Here is a 26,334-nt window from a genome sequence, read left to right as displayed (position 1 = left end):
GTAACGAATTTCGGTTTGACTTCAGCTTTTCGGCGCCATTTTCGAGTGAGGAGCTGCGCTGGGAGTTGGGAGTGGGGATGAGAAGAGACTGATATTTTACACATTTGGGCTCTTTTTCTGTTGGCCTCCTTCCCTGGATTGCGTTAAAAACCTCTTGAAAAATACGGAAAAAAATTAGGACACCGATCTGAGGTACTTGGGTTTCTTTGTGACGTACAGTTAAGGGTAAACGCTGTTAGAGCAAGAATATTTTTAGCGGGACGGATTCTAGCAGACTTGACGGACCGGTGAGGAGGAGGAGGGGGGTTATTTGTAAACACATTTGAAGGACGACTCTTACAGTGCTTGCTAAAAGAAAGCGTTTATCTGGTGACTGAAAATTACTCTAAAGCTTTGCTCCGGCCGAATTCACATAGCTGTTAGCTTTTCAGTTTCTTCGCATCTCACACTTGTTCGTGCCTGTAGCTGTGAATGTTAGTTGTTTTTTTTTTTTACTTTCAGTTATCACTAAATGTTTATCTTGTCGGATTAAGCTAGTACTTTCTAATAACTCGTCAATCGGAGACCCTGGCAGTGAATTTATTTTATATCTGTGATTTCATGTATGTTAATGTTGCTTTCGTTGCATTGTTGTTGATGTTCCGAAGATTTTTTTTTAATTGAGTTTTTGGGGAACTTGATTTTTTTTGGGGGGGTTTCCAAGACTTTCTAAATCATTGACGTATTTGTATTAAAAAAAATACAAAAATAAATATTGACGATACACCCGTGTCGATAGATGAAGTCACAGTAGCGGTAACGGGGGTCGCTTTCGTTTGGACAGCCGTTTTGTGAGGTAGCACTTGCGTGTTTCGAGTATCGAAAATGAAGGAAAAAAAATCAACCGTTTCATTTGATTTTCCCCGTTGGTGGAGATGGTGGATCCATTGCGCGACAGAACTAAAACATTTTTACTACGATTCGAATCTGACCAATCAAAATTAACTTTTCTTCAACGCGTGCTAGAGAAAAGCCCACGATTGGCCGCCTGGAAACCTACGGGACTTGCATTTTGTTTGCAAAGATAAACTTGTAATTCTGGCTGTTGTGTGTTAGTAATGTGCGCTCCGGAGTCTCTGTTAAAGACGTCACGGGTTTTTTTTTCCTTCTTGTTATGTGGGGGTAACGTGACGCGGTGCCTGATGCGTGCAATCCAGTTATCAGTCCACTTCTTATTAAATGAAATCAGAAGAAAATATCTGCCGACGAATCAACTTCCTTTCCTGCAAATTTGTGGATGCGGCTAGATCATAGGATACACCATGCTGGGTTTTTTTTATGTTCAGGATGTTTTCCCCTTCAAAAAAAAGGATAATGTTGCTCTTTTAAGTGTGATGTGCACTGGTAGCCCTACCTAAGGTCTTCGGCCGAAAATGCGGGTTCCGTGGTCCTTTGAGACGGATTATCGTGAAATGCCCCCTTTGAGGGCTGACGAAGGAACTTGACAAGTGGAGAAGCGTTGCGATGGAGATCTGTCCTCCCTTCTCTTGGGGATTTGTTCTGATGTGAGATCTCCCCCTCCAGATTATAGCAATGCCCTCCAAAACGACAAAAAGCTCAACTGCTGCCCAGCCGAAAGGCAAAGGGGCGCAGCCCCAGGATGAGTCCGCGGACGAGATGGAAGTACCCCCTGGAGAACCCAACTCAGATGGCAGTGTAGCACCACAGAAGAAGGGTGAGTTACACTGCACTGCACTGCACTGGGGAGAAGGGAGTTGCTGGGCGGCTAAAAAGCACTTTTTAATGCACGGATCTGAGGAGTTGGGCATAGCAGTGTTGAATGATACAGTATTGTGATGTCCAAACTGTTTCCACGGACAGTCTCTTGATTTATTGGTGCTTCGTGTACTTTAGGTTCAAAGTTACCGGAGAGATGACAAGTTTAATTTTTTTTCCTGGAGTTCTTTCATGAACGACGTTTGTTGATTTTTTTACCCCCCACCTTTATCTGGTATTTGACAAGTAGAAATTTCGTGATGTCAGGAGTGGGTTACTGATGACCGAGTACTTTTCGATACTTTTCGATCCCTGTGTTTTAAGAGGAGGAAAGTTGGGAATTGGTCTTTCAGGGCAGAAACAATGATGTCCGTACCAGTGCATTGTCTTTCTTGTTAGTAATAACTTATGTAAGGTCTGAAGAGCTTGCAATCAGACGTTTGTTGAAATCGCAACGGTGTGTAATTTTTAAACAGCAAATCTTGCTATCCAAATTAGTTTGAAACTGTGCTTGACGTTTGTAAGAGTTTTATATTGAACATTTCTCGTGAAGACAATTAAAATGTTAATATTGTAAAAAAAAAATGCGCTTGAATGGTTGATTTCCAGCAATGTTATATCGACGAATGTTTAAAAGCGCACTGACTGAATTTGCACTTAGGATTTAACTTCCGATGTTTTTCGTTGTCTTTGTTCTGCCAGTGTGACCAGAACGGCGGTTGGCTTTCCCGCACCCCCACTCACGACACCAGTGTTGCTTGAAACTGAACTTTTAATGTCCACTTTTCAACTTAGATGCAGGTCCCGGAGCGACAGCAGACGCGGTTGATAATCGAAGTTTAGAGGAGATTTTGAGTAGCATCCCTCCTCCCCCACCCCCAGCAATGACCAATGAACCGGGGGCTCCTCGTCTGATGATAACTCACATTGTTAATCGCAACTTTAAATCATACGCTGGTGAACAGATCCTGGGGCCTTTTCATAAGGTAAAGACATGTAAAGAGAGTTGTAAATGCAGGGTATCAGATGGGAAATTAGAGAGCTCACTTTGCATTAAGTGTCCACTTTCTAGGTATAACAGTTTCCTAGCAGTTTTGGTCTCCAGAACCTTCTAAAAATGTATGTAACTAATATCTCTGGGTGGGAAATTTTGAGTGTTAAGTACAAATTCTGTCTTAATTTTATGTTGAGAAGGGGACTTATTTTATAAAATTGTTAAAATTCATAAACTATTTAAAGTTTCCTGTATATGCTTGCTTTGGAAAATAAAATGAACACAACTAGTGTGTTTTAGACAGTGGTGTATTTTCTTTTCTTTTGGATTTTCTTCCAGTTGTTCAGTAGAATGAAGTTTGCTTGTTAATCTCTTCATTGACATTCAACAGTTTCCTCACTACTGTGCATTTGTTTTAAAAAAAAACTTGTTTCTAAAACAATTCAATGGTTTTGTTTTCTTCCCTCAGCGCTTTTCCTGCATTATTGGTCCAAACGGCAGTGGAAAATCCAATGTGATAGATTCAATGCTTTTCGTATTTGGATACAGGGCCCAAAAGATCAGATCCAAAAAACTTTCAGTGCTCATTCACAATTCAGATAAACATAAAGATATACAATGTTGCACTGTGGAAGTTCACTTCCAAAAGATAATTGACAAGGTAAATATTTTATGTTTTTATCCCATTGCCAGAATGCATCAGAAACTTTGCTTTAGTATTAAGGTTAACTAACATCTCATTGAGATAAAAGAAATGCGGATGAAAAAGACTTCATTTCAAACATTGTTAAATTGTGATACAATATGGGAATTAAAAAAACTTGAATTTCTGCTTTAGTATTATCATTCGGTGACAATGTCCCACGAGTACAGTGCTAAGAATTGAATTGTCCAATCTTTTTTGGTTTGTTGACATTTTACAGATAATTTAGTGTGAAAAGACAATTATGCACATGAAAATGTTTGTATTTTGCATATGGTAAAAATGTCAAGAAGGAATAATCTTTAAATCATTACCAGATAGTTCCTTAAATTGGAATTTTGCTGTTAAAATAATTTATTCATATTTTAATTTTATTTAAATGATTTTTCATCATCATTAATTATTTGTTTTCTGTTTTTTACTGTCCTAGGATTTTATTCATAAAGTTGTACAGTCCATTTTCAGGGGTCAGAATTATTGCTTATAGTTTAGGACATGATTATTAATCTGCTTTTTGCTTTTGTTGTCATTTAGTGGTGAATTTTATGAATGTGCATTCCCCAGAGGAAGGTTTTGTTTTTCAAACATTGTCAAAGAAAAGTAGAGTTAAGCAAAATGACAAGGGCTGTCAAAATGAAGTAAACATTTGCTGTTTAGTTTGCATTTTTCCACCCGTCTGATATTAATCAGGGATCATTCTTTGTTACCTTGGAAATCAGCAAGTAATTTCTGCCACATCGAAAAATTGCTGGACCCCATTATAGTTTGCTTTAGCTTGAGTTTAATTTTTTAAGGCATTTCTTATATGTTTAGAGTGGTAGCTGTAGAATTAAGATCTTGTGTTATTTTACTGTTAATAAAAAATATATTTATTATTGGTTAAAAAGTTTGACTATTTCAGCAATAGTTATTGAATTTAAAAATCCTCCTGTTTCAGATTTTCTCCAGTCCTACTTTGCTGTGTTTATAAAACGTTCAACAGTGTCATTTGGTAAAATATTAAAAAATGATTTGTAATGTTTTCCTTGTTTTTTTGTTGTTGTTTGAATAATTAGCTGTTTAAATTGATTAGCTATAACTGTATGTATCCACCCTCCTCCCCTTTAGGAAGGAGATGATTATGAAGTCATCCCTGACAGCAAGTTCTGTGTTTCAAGAACTGCCTGCAAAGATAATTCTTCAGTATACCACATCAATGGAAAAAAAGCGACCTTCAAAGATGTTGGAATTTTACTTCGTAGCCATGGAATAGATTTGGACCACAACAGATTTTTGATTTTACAGGTAATTGTATTTGCACTCTTTCTTTTTCCACTAAATTCAGTTGTATTGATGTAGGGTACAATATTATGACAAGATATTTTCTCATGGCTGAATATTTGAAGGCCTTAAAGTGCTGTAGCAGCACATCATGGTTTGCAACACTGTAGTGAAGATGCGAACCATTATTTGCTGCTTTAGAATTTTAAGGAAAATGCAGAAGCTTAAAATCTTAATAAACCAGTGGCTACAATGCAAGGCAGTGCAGTAGTTAAAAATTAATATACCTTCTCCGCTTTAGCAGCACGTAATTATTGGTGTGTGAGAAATAAGACCCAAACCCCAATATTACTTGTGCTGCTTCAGTGTGGCAGGATTAAGCTTCTTTTGTGATAACATAATATATCATTTATTTTTTTCACAAGTACTGTATATAAATATGAGTGTTTATTAAGAATTATAAAATACTTTTTAAGACGTGCGTGTGGCTATAAAATGAGAAGATCTTATGTTTAGGGGAAAATGCTTTTCTATAAGAATTACAGTTGTATTTTTTAAAATAAAGCTGCTTAATATATAGAACAATTGTTTGGCATTTAATTAAAATAGTGTGATAGTTTTTAAACGTCCTCAAAAAAGATAGAAATTGACTAGTACGGTGTATTACTGTGTACTTGCATTTCTGTATTTTTTTTTAAATGCTTCGCCATAGATTTAGTTTTTTTCCAGGTGCAGATGAAAATGCAGTTCTAAATATTACAATTTTGAAATACTGTTTCTGGAATTAATATAATTTACTGCACAATTTGTATTGTTTCCATATTAACAAAGATTTAAGGAGTGTGAAAATCTGTCTTTTATATATTTAGGATGGGGCCTTGTGGCTCCTGCGTGTCAGCTAGTGATACTGTGGATAACATGCTTTCTGGCCAGTGAAGTATGGGTTTGATCCTTTGGTGTGGTGTAAAGGTGATGTTATTACATTGAGACATAGTATAACCAGAGGAAGGAAGATCATGATATTTCACATGAAGAAATACCATATTCAGTGGCTTTTTGATCTGTATATTTTTACTAATTTTCAATCAATTTATTAAGTTACTATAACGCTTTTGTGTTAGACGACTGCATTAGTATGAAGAAATTTAAAAGATTACACCTGGCGAGACTGAAATATATGGATTTTAAAGAACGCATAATGTATGTTAAACATAAAGTATGTTGCTAAGAGAGAACAGTATTAATTGCATCTTAAGGAAAGAAGGAAGTCATGCTTACACAAATGAATTTAAATAAAAAAAAAATATTTTTAATGGAATTAATTTGTCTGCCCAATAAACGATGCATGGAAGCCAGTACCCATTTGTATTAGTTTCAGCTTTAATTCTAAAATATGTGATTGCTGGACATGCACAAACTTTTGTGTGTACTTCACAGGCATATAAATAGAACACATTTAATTGAATTAATTCTGTATTTAGGAATATGGGTATCTGTATAAACTGATATGTTGTGAATTAATTGAAAAATAATTTGAAAATATTTGTTGGTAAAATGCAAGGATAAATGTTATGTTTGTGTACAAATTATGGGATTTTGTTTCATTTTAAATAATTAACATTTTAATGGACTACTTTTGCTTTGGGGGAATGTATAGGGTGAAGTTGAACAGATTGCCATGATGAAACCTAAAGGCCAAACTGAACAGGATGAAGGCATGTTGGAATATCTTGAGGATATCATTGGATCCTGGAGACTTAAAGAGCCCATTCAGATTCTTTGCCGCAGAGTTGAATTGTTAAATGAGCAGAGGGGAGAAAAGGTAAGCTTGTTCAAGTGCATTTAACATGCTACTTTTGTTTTCCCTGTTTTAAAACAGAATAAAATCTCTGAAAAGAACCTAGGCTTTTAATGTATTGAATAATGTGAAGGTGACTTCATTGCTATAATTGTGTTGTGTGCTTTGTTGTCAGTGATGTATTTTAAAACTAATTTGACTTGTTTTGATTTCTATAGAAGCGCTCATGTTTTTTTAATTTCCATTTATTCAAAACATGGTCTTTTTCAGAATTTAAGGGAGTTCATAATGTTATAACAATTTTAATTTTAGCCAAATCTGATTCTTCACTGACACAATATGACATCTTTCTGTTTTGCAAGGGCCTGCAGGGGCTTCTCTGTTTATTTTGATAACTTTAACGTATTCTTGCCAAACGAAACAGCCAGTTCTGACACCTGCTTTTCCTTACAAGGAAGTAAGGCACACACTCGTCCTACTGCAGGAATTGCTGTATCTAGGTAACCCCCCTAGGTTCTTGTGCTATTGTGCCAGAATAATTTGGTTGCAGTCAGTAGTAAAAAAAAAAAAGGACAGTTTTTATTTTAGGCATTGTATGTTCCACATCTCTCATAGTGTTATTACATACTGCACGTGATTTTTAAGTAAAACATTTTATTCTTGATCTTTTTATTTTTGGGTCACAAATTTAGAGAGTATTAGAGGTTTTACCTGTTTTGGTAGATAATTTATATTTTAATAAAAATAAAAACTAAGCAAACTTAATTTCATATGTTTAGTTATGCCATAAACCCAACATAAGAAGTTGCTGTATTAGGTTTAAATGTACATTTTGATAAGGTATTTTAAGTAGTTTTGTATTAACAAATGGGTTCACAGATGTGTGACAACAAGATTTGGACTATAAAATATCTGAATCTGCATTGTTATTCTTTAGCTTAATAGGGTGAAGATGGTTGAAAAAGAGAAAAATGCTTTGGAAGGAGAGAAGAACTGTGCTATTGAGTTCCTCAAACTAGAGAATGAAATTTTTAAAAAAAAGAATCATGTTTGTCAGTATTACATGTAAGTATTTTAAAGTTTTAGACCTTCCTCAATGGTTAAATATGAGAAGTATGTATGAAAATAAGTTTAAGGAACTGCATGTTTACTGTACTAGAAATAAAAAAAAGTTACTTTGGGATGTGCTCAGTTAAGATGTAAAATCTGAAATACTACATCATTCACTAGTTTCTATGGGTTATAGATATGACAATTTGTAATCTCATGTCATTCAGGTGAACTAGTTTCTATGAAAGATGTTCTGCTCATTTAAATGGAACAGATCTCCACCTAGCAGTGTTAGGAAAATGTTATGCCTTTTTTAGATATTTGATTGTGTGGAAAAATATGAAAATGGAGGTCTCCCAAGTCAGATTCCTATGTATTTTTAGTAATAACCAGAGTTATTAAAGAGGTTGCTGATCAGTTTATTTTCAGGTGGGGTTTTATATCAGTTTCTCATATGGTTTCCTTATGACTTGCATATTTTTTTCTGTATTTTCTGTATTTGTTTCTAGTAAAACTTGGTTTTGATATTAATTTGCAGAACTATGAATTAGATTGTGATTTATCCTCTGTTGATATTTTCAAATTTTACTTTACTTTATCTTCTAATGTCATGTTATATTTTTTTCTAGCCATGAGCTGCAGAAGAAAGTTGCTGATAAAGAAACTAAAAAGCAAAAGATCCTTGAGGAGACCAAAGAACTAAATGAAAGAAATACCAAACTTGCTGAGGAGATGAAGGTTAAGAACAAGGACTTGAAAGAAGTTGAAAAGTAAGGACTTCTGTTCTATATCTTGCAAATAAGTCTTGATAATTGAGGTTTCATTGAACAATGTTTATCGTAGTGATAAAGTAAGTTTACTGTGTTTTGGGTGGAGATAGGCTGCTTTAATATAAACATAGAATAATCCTGATCTGAGATACCAACTTTAATGTAGTATTCAATCATTAATAAAAATCTGGTGTTATTAGCTGACATCTTAGTCTGATTTCTGCTGTTAAAAATTTATAGTCTGAAAACCATTTGTTTTACCAATTGACATTTTATTTATGTGGAATAGAGGTACATTAAAATTCTGGACAGTTCTTTGCAACTTTTTTTCAATCATGTTTGCACATATTAGGAAAAAATCTTCAGACTGAGTTTCCCTTAAGCAGGAAAATTGGGTGAGAAAGCTTTGACTCATTCTACCAGCTCCAGGGAGCACAAAGGGAAGATCAGTGTCATCTTGCTGGATATGATTTGCTGATTAGGTTTATGCGGAAAGAGGCAGCTGGTTTATGGTGGGCTTGGAGGACACTTAAATAAAATGCTTTGTTTGCCAACATTTCCCACTTTTTTTTCCCTTTGAGATCAAATTACCTATAAATATAATCATACACTTCTTTATCAGTTGTATTTATTGTAAATGTGCTTCTGTTTTAAATCCTTTTTTCCTACAGAAAACTTGCAAAAATCACAAAGTATATCGAAGAAAGAAAGGAGAAATTTACCCAGTTGGACTTACAAGATGTTGAAGTGAGAGAAAAGTTGAAGCATTCGAAAAGCAAAGTGAAGAAACTCCAGAAGCAACTGCAAAAGGACAAAGAAAAGGTTGTAATAGGGATGACTTTCTTGCCTATTCGCATTTTTCTTTGAGAATTTGTGTATTAGCATGGATATATTGAATCAACAGGAATAATTTAAGTGAAGAATTCCCAGCTTCCCAGTCAGATTGAGTTTGCAGCATGCCTGATGAGTTTGAAGTAGAGCTTTGTGCATTGTGAATTTAGAATTTCATATACTCTTTTGCATTTGCCTGACAAAATTTCATATATAGTTGTTTGAACATTTTTATGCCCCAAACTTTTAACAATGGAGGTTGCTAAAGTGTAAAGAACCAAAGAAGCAATTTATTTTAAGAGTCTCAATTCAGTAAATTAGGTCCTGTTCAGTACAGAGGTAACCACTGAAATAGTTTTCCTTCAACAAGGTGCAATGTAAAAGTTATAAAAAAAATTGAAGTGCTGCTAGAGAGTGAAACTGGATTTACTTTTCACTACATAAATTCTAAGTTTTTATTCATCCAGTCTTAAAAAATAATCTTTTGAAAGAATAAATGTAAGTGAAAAGTTGTTCCATTATGCACTGAAAGGGAATGGCTAATAACCCAAAGAGGTAGATGAGCCTTCTCTAATATACAAACTTTCGAATATGATAAAGAATGCTAAGAAACCAGTAACTTTTCTAGAAGAAAAAACATAATTAAATAGGCCTTGTTCAACTAAATTGACTTTGGACCTGCTTATCCATGGCACCTCAAAATGAAAATCCATGTATTCAACCTTTTGAGCTGTAGCTTTTAATGTGGTATGGTTTTGTATAGCTTTTATTCTGCACAATATAGTTTTTAATTAAGATTTCAAAACAAACTAAATTGCTTTAATGCAAGGAGTCAATGTGCTGAGATGTTGCACAAAAGATTATCCATCAGAAATGTTTTTTTGGGCTGTCTCATTCTTTGATTACTGTTGAAATGTATAGTGTTCAACAATCAAGATAAAGTGTTCCTGATGAGATAGCAGTGTTTAGTGTTGCAAAGGTTTGATCTTTGTCCTTAAAAAAATATCAGTAGATCGTAACATTTTCAGAGATTTTAAGTGCAGGTTGACATTTAAATTCATGTTCATATTTATTTTTCTTAACATTAGGTTGAAGAATTCAAGAATGTACCTGCTAATAGTGAAAAAACTATTTTAGAAGCAACTGCAAGAAAAGAGGAGCATGAGAAACAAAAAGTAGTTGAGGAAGAAAAGCTAAAGAAAGTAATGGAAAGCCTAAAACAAGAAACTCAAGGACTACAGCAAGAGAAAGAGGTTAGTTATTGGTTTTCTACATTGTCCCTCAAGACATTTTTGAACTGGAACAATTAATTGTACTTTTCTTGGACTTAGGAAAAGGAGAAAGAGCTGATGGAGTTGAGTAAAGCTGTGAATGAAACTCGTTCCAAGATGGATGTTGCCCAGTCTGAAATTGATATTTACCTCAGTCGTCATAATACAGCCTTGACCCAGCTCAACAAGGCTAAGGAGGCCTTACAAACAACCACAGAAACCCTTAAGGAAAGAAAATCAGCTATTAAAGAGCTTGAAATTAAAATACCAAAGTGTGAGGAAGAACTGAAAAGGGTAGGAAAACCTTTTATTGAAATTGCATTTCTTTAAGAATCTAAATATATTCTGATACTGGTATTTTCTCCACTTTAAAAAGGATGAAGGTGATCTTGATAAAATCCTAAAAACTGAAGGAGAGACAATGAAGGTAGTTAAAGAACTACGTCAGAAAGTTGAAGAGGCTAAAAGTTGCCTGTCATCAAACCGCAGTCGAGGCAAGGTCTTGGATGCACTCATGCAACAAAAAAAGAGTGGAAAAATTCCGGGAATCTTGGGGAGATTGGTAAGGAGAACATGATGCTTGCATGAAAAGTAGGGTGACATTTATCAGTAATGCCTATGATACTTTGGAAAACTACAGGATATTGAGTCTTGTTTTAAATTGAAAGAGATAAGCACATACGTTATACATGTATTCAATAATGTGAAGATAAATACTGATGTTTAACTTAAGAGGTTGACATCAACTATTTTTCCCATGAAAAATGAATACTTTATGTATAGGTGCTTCATCCTTTGTTCCCAAGTTATTGTCCAGTGTTAGAGGAGTGGATAATTAAGGTACCCTGTGAGTTCTTTTGTTCCCTTTTCAGTTTGCTTTTGTTAACTTCATTTATTCTTTTTGTGAATGTTGCATTTGTTTACTTCAGGGTGACCTTGGAGCTATAGATGAAAAGTATGACGTTGCTATTTCTTCAAGTTGTGGGTCCTTGGACAATATACTTGTTGACACCATTGATACAGCTCAAGAATGCGTTAATTTTCTTAAGATGCAAAATATTGGTGTTGCTACCTTCATTGGGTTAGATAAGGTAGGTCTGGAATTTTGTAATGATTGTATTGTTACAAATAATAAAAAAGGTGTGAGGAGCATTACTGTGCAATTCAAAGTGGTGTTTATTCCATGAGAACTATGTCCAGAACAATCTTTGCTTTCAGCATCTCTCATTATAAAACAATAACTTAATAATAAATGGATTTTGTGGGACCCAGTTTTTTGTAGATAGGTTTAACAGCATACTTAGTAGCTTAGTAATCATGTTTCAAGTTTTTTATTAACTTGGTGTTACAAAAGTGAAAGTGTGGTTTAAAAGCAATCTAACCTACACCTAGAAATTAAACCTTGATTTAAACTTTTTTGTCCTATAGATGAAGGTTTGGGAGAGAAGTATGGGAAAGATTCAGACTCCTGAGAACATTCCAAGGCTTTTTGATATGGTGAAGGTTAAGGATGAGGCAGTACGTCCAGCTTTTTATTTTGCCTTGCGCGATACCCTCGTGGCTGACAACTTAGAGCAAGCTACCAGACTGGCCTTCCAGAAGGATAAACGTTGGAGAGTGGTCACGTTGCAAGGCCAAATTATTGAACAGTCTGGTAAGAACTTCATTGTATTTAATAAACTTTTAAGTTTTTGTTTATATTCCTGGTGGAATCAGATTATCTTCTGGGGGTTTTATACCACGATTTAATCATTGTTTAGACAGTCTCATGATAGTTTTGTTTTTATTATCCATTTTGTCATCAGTTTAAAGGTAATGTTTATAGTAACAACTGGAATGTTGCTACAGGTACAATGACTGGTGGTGGAGGAAGAGTAATGAAAGGAAGAATGGGATCATCTTTGGGGGCTGATATTTCTCAGGAGGAGGTGAGATGAATACATGGTTTGCCTGTAGAGCCCTGTAGTCCAGACAGTATGGGCTGTTCCATTAGCTAAGTCTGGCATTCTGCAGTTGGTCAGACATCACTGGGATTGAGGGCACTTGTGTGTGCAGGTCCTTATTCTTCATACATGGCGCAGAAACTGTCACAATAAGCCATGTTGATTAACAATTTAATTATTACAAATAGGGAGGAGTTTAAAATAATTGCAGAATTTTAATGAATAGGTAGAGCTAGGTATGGTAGGTTACACATTTTTAGTGTTTGTGTTGGCATTCTCCCAAGTATTAAACAATTTGGGGTGCAATATTAAGTGGGACCTGTGCAAATATATAACCCATCTCTTTTTCTTTTGTAATTTAATCTTTTGAAATATGAAGTTAAATTCACTCAATGCTACCTTAAGTGAAAAGAGAAATAAAGTGATAGAAGATCCTAGAAAGGGCTTTTAAATTCAGAAGGTTCAACCTTTTTTCCTGTTTAATCAAAATAAAGAAGCCTTTAGCTCTTTCACATGCATGTAAAGTGCTTTTCAACTAATCTTAATTATTTTTCAGTAGTTCTTTTTGTTCTGGTTGATCATAAATTATCTTTTGTTTGTAAACCTCCACTCGTAGATGGAAAAAATGGAACGCAAGTTGAAAGATAAAGTTCAATTAGCACAAAGCAGCCAAGAAAAAAAGGTGGAGCTTGAAGAGCGCGTTCACAGATTGAGAAACCACCTTCGGGAAATGAAAAACACTTTGGAGAAGTACACAGCGAGCATCAAGGTGACAGGTGTCTTTGTAATTTGTGTTGGTTTGCTGTAAAGAAGTAGAATAGGCAATATTGGAGTGTTAACTTTTAGATGCCCGTTTTCCTATAAGATATTGGCCTTAAAAAGTTGAATGCCTGTTGATACATATTTGCAGTCTGAAACCCTTTTTGTGTTTGTTTTGTACAGAGTTTGTCAGAGCAAGAAGTTCACCTCAAGTTACAGATGAAGGAGCTTGAAGCAAATGTTGCAGCAGCTGCTCCTGATAAAAATAAACAGAAACAGTTGGAGAAGAACCTGGAGGCTTTCAAAAGAGGTGAATATCCACCACTGCAATATTAATGTAAATTGTGTATTCAAGTGTGGAAGAACTTGGAGGAATCAACAATACATAAAATGAACAATCTTTTATATGAAACAAAGTTGTAATACATTGTAAAGAATCTTGATAGAAAGCTAGTAAGTTATACACATAAGTCTGGTAGTATTTTGGAAGTTCATGAATCATTTGGAAACAGATTTTGAAAGCCAACCTTACATGAAAATGACTAAGGGTAGTTAACATTTATATATAGCAGAAGCAGTGGTTTAGTTGTTGGTGAAGCAGTGGTTTAAAGCCTTAGCACAGACATCAAATGTAGTTTACTATTTTTTGAAATTTAGAATTAATTTCCTATTTCTCCTATACCCACTGATTAGGACTGGCTTTTTTCAATTGGTCAGACACTAAGATCGTAAAACACAGGAAAATGACTCCTCTGACCCTGCTCTTTTAAGACACTTCCATGAACAAGTCACAGGGAACCCAGCTGTAAGTGGAGCACTGATTGGCGCATCCCTTCCCATCAGCACCACATGTCTGCAATTGCCCTGGAGGCCGCAGGGGTCGCTGACTAACGCCTCTCTGCCCTCCAGCAACACTCGACAGCTGTATACCGCACCTTGAGCAATTGGTTTCACGGTTACAGTCAGTGACATGACTCAAGTTTAGGCCTTTGATTATTTGTGCCTTTACCCAAGCAAGTGAGTTACTTTAGACAGGTTTAGGTTTAACTTAGTAACTTTTCTATTCTAGATTATGAAACTGCTGCAGCCAAAGCTGGTAAAGTGGAAGCTGAAGTTAAAAGACTGCACAACCTGATTGTTGATAGTATTAGCCACAAACTTAAAGCACAGCAAGATAAGCTGGACAAAATTAACAAAGAAATAGATGAGTGTTCCTCTGCAATAACTAAGGCTCAAGTTTCAATCAAGACTGCTGGAAGGTACGTTATCTTTGATTTCATTCCAACTAATACCACTGGTATAACTTAAAGATCTGAGTTGGTTAAAGCACATAAACTAGAATCAGTGTAGTACATCTTGCTTTACAAGAATTATTTGACCAGGTCAAACGGATTGCAATTTTAGTTGTACTGCCTATTTTTATAAAATAATTTGTCATTTCTGTATCTCATTAGAGCTTTTGATCACAAATAACCTGCCAATGAATGTCTAAATATTTAAATTAGAACATTTTATTTTAAACTGAAATGTTAATTTGTATTTTTTCCCCTTTAGGAACCTTAAGAAATCTGAAGATGCACTTGCACGAACAGAGCAGGAAATAGTTGAAAATGATAAAGCAGTGGAACAACTTACAGAACAGCTGAAGAAATTGGAAGAGGAGGCTACTGTTGTCATGAAGGAGTCGAAAGAAGCTGAGGCATGACTTTTCTTTTGTCCAAATAGTCTTAAAACAACTTCACTAGGACATTATATTAAAGTGACTTCGAGATAAGTGGTTGTGATGGTAATGGAGGCAATATACTGTATATGATTATTTTGGATTTTAGCTTTAAGTCTTTTTGGTTGAGTGTAGTGATACTGGTTTTAACATACCATGATATGGTAACTTTAACCATGAAACCATTTTCCAATTTTTCTAATCTTTTTCTAATAGGTTTTTACTTTTCTTTTTAATCAAAGTGCCACTTTAATGCATTCATTTAGATAGGTCTGTTGGTCATTTGTATTTATTCTGCACAATGTGGTAATAACCTGTTTACAGAAAGAGGGTCTCTCTTTAATATTTTGACTGGTTATAAGCACTTGATTGATAAATGAAAGTTTTCCTTCAAACAAGAACTACTATAAAAAAACTACATAGTGGATATATGTCATATTTCTACATTCTTTCTTAGGAGGCACTGTCTGAAGTGCAAGAGCAACACAAGAATGTGCTTCAGGAGATTAAAGCTGTTCAGGAAGAAGAACATGCACTCCAGAAGGAGTCCCTGAACATAAAGCTCAACATTGAGCAAATCGACAGTCATATCGCAGAACACCAGTCAAAGATTAAACACTGGCAGAAAGAGGTATTGTATCTATTGCTATGACATTTCTTAAATGGACATTTACAAGGGGGTGTATAAAAAGTTATGGTATTCATTAAATACCTTAGGACCAGTTCTGTATTAACTATATATCCCTAATATTTCACGGGGACAAGAACATTAAGGTTGGAAATGACCAGGCCGTTCAGCCCATCTAGTTTGTTTCGTTGTTCTAATTGATCCAAACATTCATCCATTTTCTTGAAAACCCAGGGTTTTGGTTTCAGATAGCTTGTTGCAGAATCACACAGTTTTTTGTGGAGAAAAGCACCTCCTGATTTCTGTTTTAAATTCTCGTAGTTTCGATTTCTAATCTCCGGTGCATTTCACCATTTAGAATTAAGCCCATTTGGGTTTACTATGAGGTACCCTCATGGTCATCTGCGTTCAGATCTATAAAATAGTAACAGAATTATACACATTCTTCTAAATAAGGTCATACTCTAGTACATTGTACAATTTTAACATTCATTTTTTAAATTATGTACTTTTAGGATGTATAGTTGTTTGTTTTTTTTATTGCTTTTCCATTTTGTCTAGAACAGAGGGTCTTAGCCATTTCTGGTGGCCAACGCTTGCTTCTTGATACATTCACAAATATGTTCTTAGGCAAGAACGACACAGTAAATGGTCACATTTTAATATCTTTTAATGTAGCTGTAAAATTCACTTGGAAAGTTCTTCTCAAATTCAGAAATAGAGCACGTATATAATGAGAAGCAGTGGCGCAGTGGTGAGCATTGCTGCCTCGCAGCACTGGGGCCCTGGGTTCAGTTCCAGACCTGGGGTGCTGTGTGTGTAGAGTTTGTATATTCTCTCTGAGCTTGTGTAGGTTTCCTCTGGGTGCTCCGATTTCCTCCCACTTACCAGTAGGTTAATTGGCTTGTTGAAGCAGTTAGAAAATGGATGGATATATAGCATGTATAACCACACTAATAGGTCAGTAGATGTGTATCCTAAAAGCTTATGCTTTTGAAAATCATTTGGGTAAATACAGTGGAAAGAGTGTATTACATAATGTACATTCTCATTGATGGATATTTTTGAAAGCTGCACATTGCGATTTGCTGCAAGTCAGACTTGCTACTTGAAAACTTTAGTTTCCTTCCATGGTTGACATTAAGGAGCAAGTGAATGCTACTAAATTTGGAGTAATTCTGTAAAGGCAGATTCAGAAAAATGTCCAGTTTATATACCCTTTGTCCCTTTGTTTTTTGACAAAAATCACTGTCTACACATCAGTGATTAACGAGATTTAAATTGTCCATAGATGATAAATACATTAGGATGAGTATCGGTATGTCCTTGGATTAGAAGGCAAATGCATCTTATTTGTTCAGTGCTACACCCAAATTACCCTAATAAGCATAACAGAGCATATTTTTATCCTACTCTTTAAACGGTACCACTTGAACATTGGTGGCTACATTTGAGAAATGGTGGTCTAGACTCTAGAAGATGTCAGTTTTAAATCCAGATGCTGTATTTTTAAGCTCAGTGTTGATGGAAAGCACAACGTAAATATAATAACAGGTCATCTGTCAGGTGTTTGCTTGGCAGTCATTAAGGGTTATATCAAGTTATTCCTGTATAGGTTGAATTAATTACACATTGGTTTTTTGCATTATGTGGGGAATATTTAACTGTAATATTTGATTTTCAGATATCTAAAATTACCCTACATGACATTGATGGTCAGCCTGCTGAAGAGCTTCACACACTGACACAGGAGGAGCTGGAATCTACCCCAAACCCCGATGTCATCCATAATCAGATTGCACTTATCGAAGCAAAATGCATGGAAATGAAGCCAAACCTTGGCGCTATTGCGGAGTACAAAAAAAAGGTAGCTGCTCTTTATTTTAAATTTATCCAGCTTTTGCTTTTTTTTTTTTAGAAACACTAAAATCTGCAATTCTTTTAGGAAGAGCTATATCTTCAACGTGTTGCGGAACTGGATGAAATAACCAACCAACGGGATAACTTCAGAAGAGGCTATGAAGATCTTAGAAAGCAGAGGCTGAATGAATTCATGGCTGGATTCAATATCATTACAAATAAACTGAAAGAAAATTACCAAATGCTGACACTGGGTGGAGATGCTGAGCTGGAATTGGTGGACAGCCTGGATCCTTTCTCGGAGGGAATTATGTTTAGGTAATGAAAATGTACATTTATATGCTGTTAAGGCAAATAATTTGTATCTGCATCCTTATGTGAGGACAAAAAATAAATGGTATCTGGAGGAGAAATTGCCATACCTATATTTTTAGGTCCTTTTAATAATACTGATCTTTCCCTTGGTCTTGGTTTCATGGCTAGTCAGATGAACAAACTGCAAAAAGCCAATTCCCAGGGATCATACCCTCGGATTAATAATTTACTGGCACCCAAATAACAAAGACTGGATAAAGGGCTTCCTCTTGTTTCTAACTCTATTCCTGTATTTAAGTACTATATTCTTAGTGTCGTGAAGTGAAAAATACCAATGTGGTCTTGTATAACAGAAAATTATATTTAAAAAAATGTAATTTTCCACCAAATGTTGTAGTATATTTTTTTTAAACATTATCTTTTGTAATTCTTCCTTGTAGTGTTAGACCTCCTAAGAAAAGCTGGAAGAAAATCTTCAATCTTTCTGGTGGGGAGAAAACACTGAGCTCTTTAGCCTTAGTGTTTGCACTGCATCATTTTAAACCAACGCCTCTGTACTTCATGGATGAGATTGACGCAGCTCTGGATTTTAAGAATGTTTCGATTGTTGCTTTTTACATTTATGTGAGTACATTATGAAAGAACTACTAAGCAATATATAAACTTTATAAATGTTGCAAAATGTTCTTTATACAAGGCAGCGGGTGATTTGATGGAGTTTAAAATTATCAGTAGAAAAATATTTGGTACTACATGTTCATTAATGTGGAAAGAAAATGCTTTACGGCAATGTTGTTGGACTTAAACTGCTATGCCGGAGCTTCTGTAAATTTCTTGTACATTTTTACAGATTTATTAAAAACTTAGCAAATTGGTTATTTTAAGTTATATTATAATGCAAATGTGTTCTTTCTTCTGAAATTAGTTTGCTTTCTGAAGTCCATGCTATTAGACAAGTATTGGGTTTATGGGTTAGGGGACTTCTATGATTAGATCTAATGTAAAACAATGCTAAGCCCTAACAATTGTACATTGACAAAAATCTGGAATATTTCATTCAAACTGAATGAAATTCTTTACTAAATTTCTACAATGTATTTTTTTCATTGCAGGAACAAACAAAAAATGCCCAGTTCATCATCATTTCTTTACGAAATAACATGTTCGAGATTGCAGACAGACTCATTGGAATTTACAAAACACACAACACCACCAAAAGCGTTGGGATCAATCCGAAGGTTATTGCTTCGAAGGAACTTGCGGAAGTGGAAGTGCCATCTGCATGATCGACACATTCAATTTGTTTTAATCACAATGCGTATTGAGAAGTTCTTTGAATACTGAAAAGTAATTTTGAATTTTTTTTATAAATCTTGATTCTTTTAAGAATACTATGCCTTTGAATTTCTTAATTCTGTGCTGGCTACATATTTTAGTAAAAAGCTGCTACTTTTTCTGTGTACAGAGACTTAACAATTTAAGATGTAAGCATATTTTTCTAAGCTAATAAACTGAATAAGTATGTGTTTGTGTGATGTATTTAACTTAATGCTCTTTATTCTAAAATAACATTTTAAAAACCAGTTAAGTTAAAGTTTTCAGTACTTGTATGAAGAAAAATCACATTTGATAGGTTAAACTACATAGATGAGTAGAATTTTATTTAGTAGAATAGACCTTTCCTAGGAATATCTGTAATTGGTACTTTTTTATACTATTTCATACTCCTGGACACAACAAGATAATAATAGTTAATAGTCTGGTACCACATGCTTGGCATTCCCTGACTGAATCTGCTGCCAGGTAGTTTGAATCTAAAGGGGTATTTTCCTTAGCAACTGATTGAGTAAATTCCAATAGTTTATGAGCGAGCAGTTAAAGTAATTTAATTCCTAGGCTATAAGAAAGATGAGCAATATAGTTGATATAAATTAATGTACATAATCATTTTTAGATTTTGAAAGCCTTGATATTTGTGATTAACAGATCTGTGCTAAGACTAAGATCATCAGGGGTGAGTTTCCCGGAAAGGATGAATCTAAGATTAATTAGCAACTTTATGATGTACTTAACAACATATGTGCTATTTATTCAAGTGTTTCCCTAAAACCCTCTTAATCGGCTATTTTAAAAGCAAGTATAATTTATTTCTTTGTTAACCCTGTCCCTGAAGTTGCTTAGCAAAAAGCATCAAAAGTTGATTGAAAAGCAATTGATTGACAATACTTTTAATTATATGGTGTTGTTTTTGGTCCTTCGGTGGAATGAAATACAGTTGTGAAGTAATATGAAGTAAACATGACATCATAATTGAATTACCAATAAAGCAAAAGCATATTAACTGGCACAAAATTGGGCACCTAATGCTTCTAAGATAAACGCAAAAGAAAACAGACATGCTGTAAAAGAAAACCACACTTTTCTAAAGCAGAGCTTGCTCTTTTAGAAGAGATTGACGACAACAGTGTTGTTGACTAAGGCACGTGGCAGCCTTTCCAACAGCGAGAAGAAACAGAAGTGGGATGAGATAGCGAAGAGAATAAGTGCCTGCACATCACAACCTAGGTCAGGATGTAAAAAAATGGCAAGAAATGTAAAAATCTTGCTGAAAGAAGAGCAGCAGAATTAAGGAGAGAGGGTCGAGACTGGGGTGGGCAGATAACATTGCCTCCTTCCCCAGAGCAGGAAAGAGTCCTGCCAATCCTTGGGTCAGTGGTTATAGAGGGGATATCTGGAAGGATAGATGTCTGTGGGAGTTTCTTATACCACCACCCCACGCTTCCTCACCCCAGCATCTATCCCCCTGTTCCAGCAAAGATTCTCAGACCGGCCCCAGGCGAAGGCCACCCCCTGAACCACACGCACGGGTGAAGAGAGGCTGGAGAGAAGCTCCAACTGAAGTGCGAGCTTCTGGTGTGGTGAGAAAGGCACCACACACAGCTCATGGAATTAAAGAGCTTAAAGAAGCTCAAACTTGATGTTATGGTAAGAAAGTTAGCTGTGGCCGAGGCCCAGTATGACCAGCCCTCTGTATTGGTGCCAGTAATGCTGCCTTCTGAACACAGTGAGTTACGGTGAACATGTCTGGACCAAACTCTTCTATTGTAGTTTTCTATTTGTGACCTAATGTATATATTCATTACTTTACTTTCTTTTCAGACACACCGCTGCCTGCAGGCAATTTGTAAATTGTGTATACATTTAATTTATATTATCTGTTATTTTTCCACAGTTCATAAAGATAAGAAAATAAATTCAATTATGTATTAATTTCCACACTCCTTCGGACTGTGCACAGTGTGTTTATTTCTCAAATATACAGGGAATAACTCACGTACAATGAAATATAAAGTCTTGCAACCGATTAAATAATTATGTAAAAACGGTAGTGATGACGGCCTGCCTAGCCTCCACACCAGCCTGGTATACACCCTCTGCTGTAAGATCAGGAAACTCCGTCCCTTCTTCCTCGCCCTCATCCTCCTCGTCTTCACTGGGCAGGGGTACGGCTGCTCCGACAGCCATGTTGTGCAGCATTGCGCACACACAACTATCACAGCGCCGCACCGCTGAGTTGAAAATCTGATGCCACCCGCTGACTTACGAAGACTTTTCCAGAGACCTACATTGCGTTCCACCAGGCTCCGGGTTCGCCGATGTGCCGCGTCATATTGTTCTTCGGCCGCCCTCTGGGGGTTAGTTACAGGTGTCAACGGGTATGCACGAAGGGGATACCTGCCATCACCCAGTAGCCATCCACCACCAAACTCGCCGTGTTTTGCAGTTTGACACACTGCCGAATTGGCCCATATCAAGGCTTCGTGGGTACCCCCAGGCCACATTGCCACAAGGTCCGTAAAAAGTCCTTGGTGATTGCAAAACACCTGTACGTTCAATGCAGAGAACCCTCTGCTATTGCAGCCCTTTTAGGCTAGAGATACAAGCCACCGCTCCAACCCACTGATTTAAACTTAAATAATGCATTACTACACTTCATCAGGAAAATCCTGATATCATCCAGTCAAGTATATATCTTAGTATTCTAAATTTCCGGAGAACTGTCATGACGCGAATTTAATGTGCTCTGTCTGGTGATCTCCGTCTGTCGCAAAGGTTGGCGCAAGTGGTAGCCAGTTTAAGAAGCACTTAGCAATTAATGAGTGGGTTGGGGAGCACATAGATTACGAAGGATTTAACATGCTACTTTAGTTATGATGGTTTTGGGGAAACACTCATAAATTAACAATCGATCATAAGATGGAGTTTACGATGTTCTTAGTGCTACAACGCTTTTGGGAAACTCACCCCAGATCAGATTAATATAGCAATAGAAAATTTATATTACCAGCTCATTAAATAGGTCCCTGATAAATACTTGGTTATCTATAAAATGACAAGTTTTACTCACCTACTTCAATTGTTTTCTGTAGCACTATAATATTCTAGTATTCTAGGGTGCGAAATACTAGTGCACCTATACTTTCATACTAAGGTGATGTTTAATTCTTGTTTGTTGTTTCAGGGTCAATTTATGGAAGAATGCAGATAGGTGCTTAATACACTGTTCCTAACCATCTCTAGCTCATCTTGCACCAATGACTCCTGTACTAGACAGGAGAATAGCAATGGTCAGATAAACTCTTCCAACCTGCCCAGTGGTTAAGCTCATCCTCTTTTGATCCACTGCAAACTCCACAGGCCTTTCTCACTGACATAAGGTCTAGCCTGTTGTAATAGGGGAAGTTGCTGTTTTGCCAATGTCCAGCTCAGCTAATCTTGACTGTATCCCTGGCAGCCCTATGTCAATTTTGTGATGTTAGCCTTCATATCGCAGTACTCTTGCCAAATAGTTCATTTTCATTTAACAAGCAGCTTTCAGGACCTTCAGTTACAAATTATTCTTAAAAACTCGCTTTAGGTCTTAAAACTGGTATAAATCAATGTATAAGTCAACTTCCCCTACAGCTGAAAAAATGATCTTGACACTGTGATAAAATCTACCAAAACTGACTGGAAATAAACAGCCACATCCTTCCCTGAATAGAAAGGGGCAGTTATTTCACACGCATAATTTTGAATCATTTCATTAATTTGATACATATCAGAGTACCGGCTGAGCTGAACGCCAATCAGTGCGCTGCCCAATAAAACCAAGAGCAAAAGCAACACCAACACAGACCTACTGACATACAAAGCTTGTAGTCTGTTGAAATTTCTGGAAATAACTTGGCCCTGACAGTGGTTAATTTGTGGTATTTCCTCTCTTTCAAGGTTCCCAAGAGTAATCCCAGACCACTTGTGTTTCAGATATTCCCCAGCCCTTGGATAGATGTACAAGGGTTTAACAACTGGAAGGGGTGCTTTACTCAGAGCTGCAACTCTTTCTCGGAAGATATGAACCTTCTCCAGAAAAAGAAGGGGAGAGTCTTCCTCCTCCACTGCTGCACTGTACGACATGAGCTCCAGCTGCTCCTCCTTCATGTCCTTAAGCGTCTCAAGCAGTGGGTCATACTCACTTGAGAGCTTAGCGCCTGCATCATCAAGAGCAGCCAGGAACTCCCGTTCCTTCTGCGCCAGGGTCCGTTTAATCTTCTCAAAGTACAGCACCACGGATTCTTTGTCTTGTCTGATGAGGTTTTCACATCCAGCTTTCTGCTGCTCCAGCTTTTCTGCTAACAAGGAAACCTCGGCCCACCGCTTATCAGTCAGCTGCTCCACGAGCGTCCCTGGAGCCTCCTGCTCTTTCATGAAGGCTGCCTGCAGGTCGTCAATGGCATGACCCCGATGCCGCCCAATGGTAAGACAAACTCCGCAAATCAGCTGACGATCTTGGAGACAGTACACGTTCAGTGGTTGCTTTGGGTGCTCCTGGCAGGAGGGAGGTTTGGACTGGTCGTCCCTTTGAAACTTCTCTATGATAGCTCTGAGAGACACATTGGTTGGCAAGGCTTCAACCCCTGTTGGGGGCAGTTCCACCATATTTCTGCAGTGGGGGCACTTAAGGGGGGTTCTCAACGGCCTCCAGATAGAGAAATTGACAGAAACCTGGAGAACATTTTCCAAACAGCCTTTACAAAAGGTATGGGAGCACGGCAGAACACGAGGGTCACTGAACAACGAGTAGCACACTGAACACGTGAGATCCTCCTCCAGACTTTCCATGCTTTTTTATTCTGTAAAAAAAAATGCACTACGTTAAGGCGTACCCAGTATGCCTGCATGTCTGAAGAAAGGTCTTTAGCGATCTGTACTGTGCCTGCCAAGACACTGCAAGTCTTGGTGACACAAAACAAATATCTGATCATCAAACTACTGAAACAAAGACCAAAAATATAAAGTGATTACCCACTGAAACCGGTCTGGGTGTATTTTTTTTAAACACCGCAATTCAATACAATTCTTTGTATAAGTAAGTTGATATTTCTATTTATAAATAATGATCAAATACATTAATATAGATCAATTTTCCAAAACCCAAGTACAAGCCATAAGTTAAGTGCAATTAAAAGTGAAAAAAACAACTAAAGAGAAACACACAGGATAGGATGTAGGGCAATGAGACACAGTACCCAGTAAAAAAAAAAAGTGAGTTTTGAGTTAGATAACAGTTCTTTAAAACGTTTTCGTTCCTGGAAAATTGAACGACCAGTTAACCAAAGAGCCTAATGAATTACTGTGCAGCTGTTTCTATAGGAATGCATATGTACATGAAATAAAGATCTAAGAGACAAAGTCGTGTATCCTCCGAGGACAATAAAAGATAATGGTGATCAACATTTCTTAAGAAGCTGGTGCAACAGGTTTAAATTGTTCAAGCACTACTGATATTTCTTCCCAGCGACTCTCCTACGGGAGTTTATTGACATTTCGCAGCAGGCTGGCTAGACAGTGTCATCCCTGATTCTTTAACGAGACTTGACTCGGTGTTCAGCATCAAGATGCCACTTAATCGCGTCATGTAAATTGAATCTTTATCATTCACAAGCCATTGTAAGAACTATTTTTGCCCCGAGGTCATATTGGCAATATCATTCAGACATCAATTTATCATGAAAGACCACCGAGAGTTGTCATTAACAGGTCTGTTGTTAAGAGTACGACAGTGCCGATTCTTACAATCTGATCATCCACAAGGAAACGACATTTTCACAAATTCACACGACTTCGGATAAATCCGCACAAAGATACTCGATTCAGAGGCATTAAAACCCTTGGTCTCAAGATGAATAATATCCCAGACATTACCCGCTGTCGGTAAGACTGATACAAGCGAGAATAAATGTGAGATTTAGTTGACAAGACAAGGTTCAGGAGCAACGTCTGACGAGAATTAAAGAGTTTTTTAAAGTTTTAATTACGCACTTCTTGAGTTGAAAGCGATTAAACTCGAACGTCAACGGTAATTGTAGCTTGTTCTGACTTTTACAGACAACAGGCTATTGTGAAATATACAACAATTGACTTTTCGTTATTTTCTAATACATGTTAAACACAAATTAGCGGGCACCTTGATTTATTAAATTAATCTAGTTTTAGGCTTGCTCATCGCTCTACTTCAGCATTTTTTTAAAAAAGTACGCAAATCCAAAACGTTATTTCTTCTCCGCCCATATATAGATATAAAACTAACAATGACCGGTTCCGCTGCTCGGAATACAAAGTCTTTGTGCGGTTTCTTGGAGGATAAAATAATATATATATTTTTTTAAAAAATTGCAAGTGATTATCCAGAAATATCCGATTCACTCCAACCTGTGTTTCAAAGTTGCAACACCGAAGGATCACCGGGCTTTTCCACAGCGCCTGCAACCCTGGTCATTCTTCGAGGTGGACAACTTCATTTTAAAGTTTCATTGCGACGCTGTCGGCGGAGAAGCTATCTCTCACAACCCCTTCGCAGACATAAATCCGAAGTCTTCACCTTCACCTCACCTGTTTTCAGTCGTGCGGTCACACACACACAGAGAGTCCCGGGATCTTCCGCACGGCCTCGGCCCGCACCGTCTGCGCAGGCGCGCTCGTTTCGAACCGCAGCCCGCCAATGGCGGCGACCCTCCACAGGCGTTTAAATGTAAATCAACGTGACGCGGAAAGAAAATCACCCTCCAGCGCACCTGCCAAGAAACGTACTGCACCCGAAGGCAAATCCGGCGCTGGGAAAGGTTACACCGGCATCGGCTTGTTGAAAATGGGGATTGATTTGGCAGGGAGGTTGCTTGCGCTGGGGCCAGTAGTCTCCTCCAGCTTCGTCGAGCCCCATGCTGAACTTGAACTGCTGCAACTGGAACAAAACTTATCTGGGAATCTGTGTAGTAGGTGCAGTTTTTTTTCTTCTGACGTACATTAAACAGGGAAATCGGAATAATACAATCTTCCATAGGGTAGGAGTGTAGGTCAAGCTTTGGGACAAAAAGATTGCACAGCTTTGTGCTTACATTTTTGTGGAACTTGGATGCGAACTCATTTTTCAACAGATAATGTAAATTAATACTCCTGCGACCAGTTTCGAGATGTATAATAGATGTAAGGTGATAACTAGCACGGTAGATCTTCATTTTAAGTTATTTCAATACGGGTTTAAATGTTCTTAAGTATTGAAAACGGGCAGTAGCTTGACTAATCTGTTTAGGTGAGGTATGACCACAAAACCGTAGTTCTAAATTCAAGAGAGTGAGAA

General features: G+C 36.8%; 2 protein-coding genes across 3 annotated transcripts; one reads left to right on the top strand and one right to left on the bottom strand.

The window, feature by feature from the left end:
• Positions 1–42: 42 nt before the first annotated feature.
• On the top strand, positions 43–19,181 carry smc4 (structural maintenance of chromosomes 4). The gene is made up of 24 exons (XM_006637606.3): positions 43–192; positions 1,564–1,714; positions 2,551–2,741; positions 3,219–3,410; positions 4,560–4,736; positions 6,370–6,534; positions 7,448–7,575; positions 8,190–8,330; positions 9,002–9,152; positions 10,250–10,414; positions 10,493–10,726; positions 10,809–10,994; positions 11,362–11,523; positions 11,861–12,086; positions 12,281–12,360; positions 12,992–13,144; positions 13,318–13,444; positions 14,204–14,393; positions 14,689–14,833; positions 15,312–15,485; positions 17,167–17,349; positions 17,428–17,660; positions 18,098–18,281; positions 18,770–19,181. The coding sequence occupies exons 2-24, from the start codon at positions 1,573–1,575 to the stop codon at positions 18,941–18,943; spliced, it is 3,903 nt and encodes a 1,300-aa protein (XP_006637669.2). The 5' UTR covers positions 43–192; positions 1,564–1,572; the 3' UTR covers positions 18,944–19,181.
• Positions 19,182–20,943: 1,762 nt separating this feature from the next.
• trim59 (tripartite motif containing 59) lies at positions 20,944–25,666 on the bottom strand. 2 transcript variants are annotated; one of them, XM_015360965.2, is made up of 2 exons: positions 25,590–25,666; positions 20,944–23,830 (listed from the first exon to the last, which is right to left on the bottom strand). In XM_015360965.2, exon 2 carries the CDS (start codon positions 23,817–23,819, stop codon positions 22,617–22,619), a length of 1,203 nt encoding a protein of 400 aa, XP_015216451.1. In that variant the 5' UTR covers positions 23,820–23,830; positions 25,590–25,666; the 3' UTR covers positions 20,944–22,616. The 2 variants fall into 2 exon arrangements, with proteins under 2 accessions (XP_015216451.1, XP_015216452.1); XM_015360966.2 differs by having other exon boundaries at positions 25,410–25,649.
• Between the last annotated feature and the right edge of the window lie 668 nt (positions 25,667–26,334).

This window comes from Lepisosteus oculatus, chromosome 13 (assembly GCF_040954835.1).
Source record: "Lepisosteus oculatus isolate fLepOcu1 chromosome 13, fLepOcu1.hap2, whole genome shotgun sequence".
Taxonomy (NCBI): domain Eukaryota; kingdom Metazoa; phylum Chordata; class Actinopteri; order Semionotiformes; family Lepisosteidae; genus Lepisosteus; species Lepisosteus oculatus.
The sequence above is the reverse complement of the archived record's forward strand: the minus strand, read 5'-3'. Positions and strand labels throughout refer to the sequence as shown.

Bases quoted from the DNA above. Each gene is read 5' to 3' on its own strand.
- trim59 (XM_015360965.2), bottom strand. From the start codon at position 23,819: ATGGAAAGTCTGGAGGAGGATCTCACGTGTTCAGTGTGCTACTCGTTG.
- smc4 (XM_006637606.3), top strand. From the start codon at position 1,573: ATGCCCTCCAAAACGACAAAAAGCTCAACTGCTGCCCAGCCGAAAGGC. The intron at 7,576-8,189 runs GTAAGTATTTTA...ATTTTTTTCTAG, and splicing joins CATGTTTGTCAGTATTACAT to CCATGAGCTGCAGAAGAAAG. The intron at 8,331-9,001 runs GTAAGGACTTCT...TTTTTCCTACAG, and splicing joins GACTTGAAAGAAGTTGAAAA to AAAACTTGCAAAAATCACAA.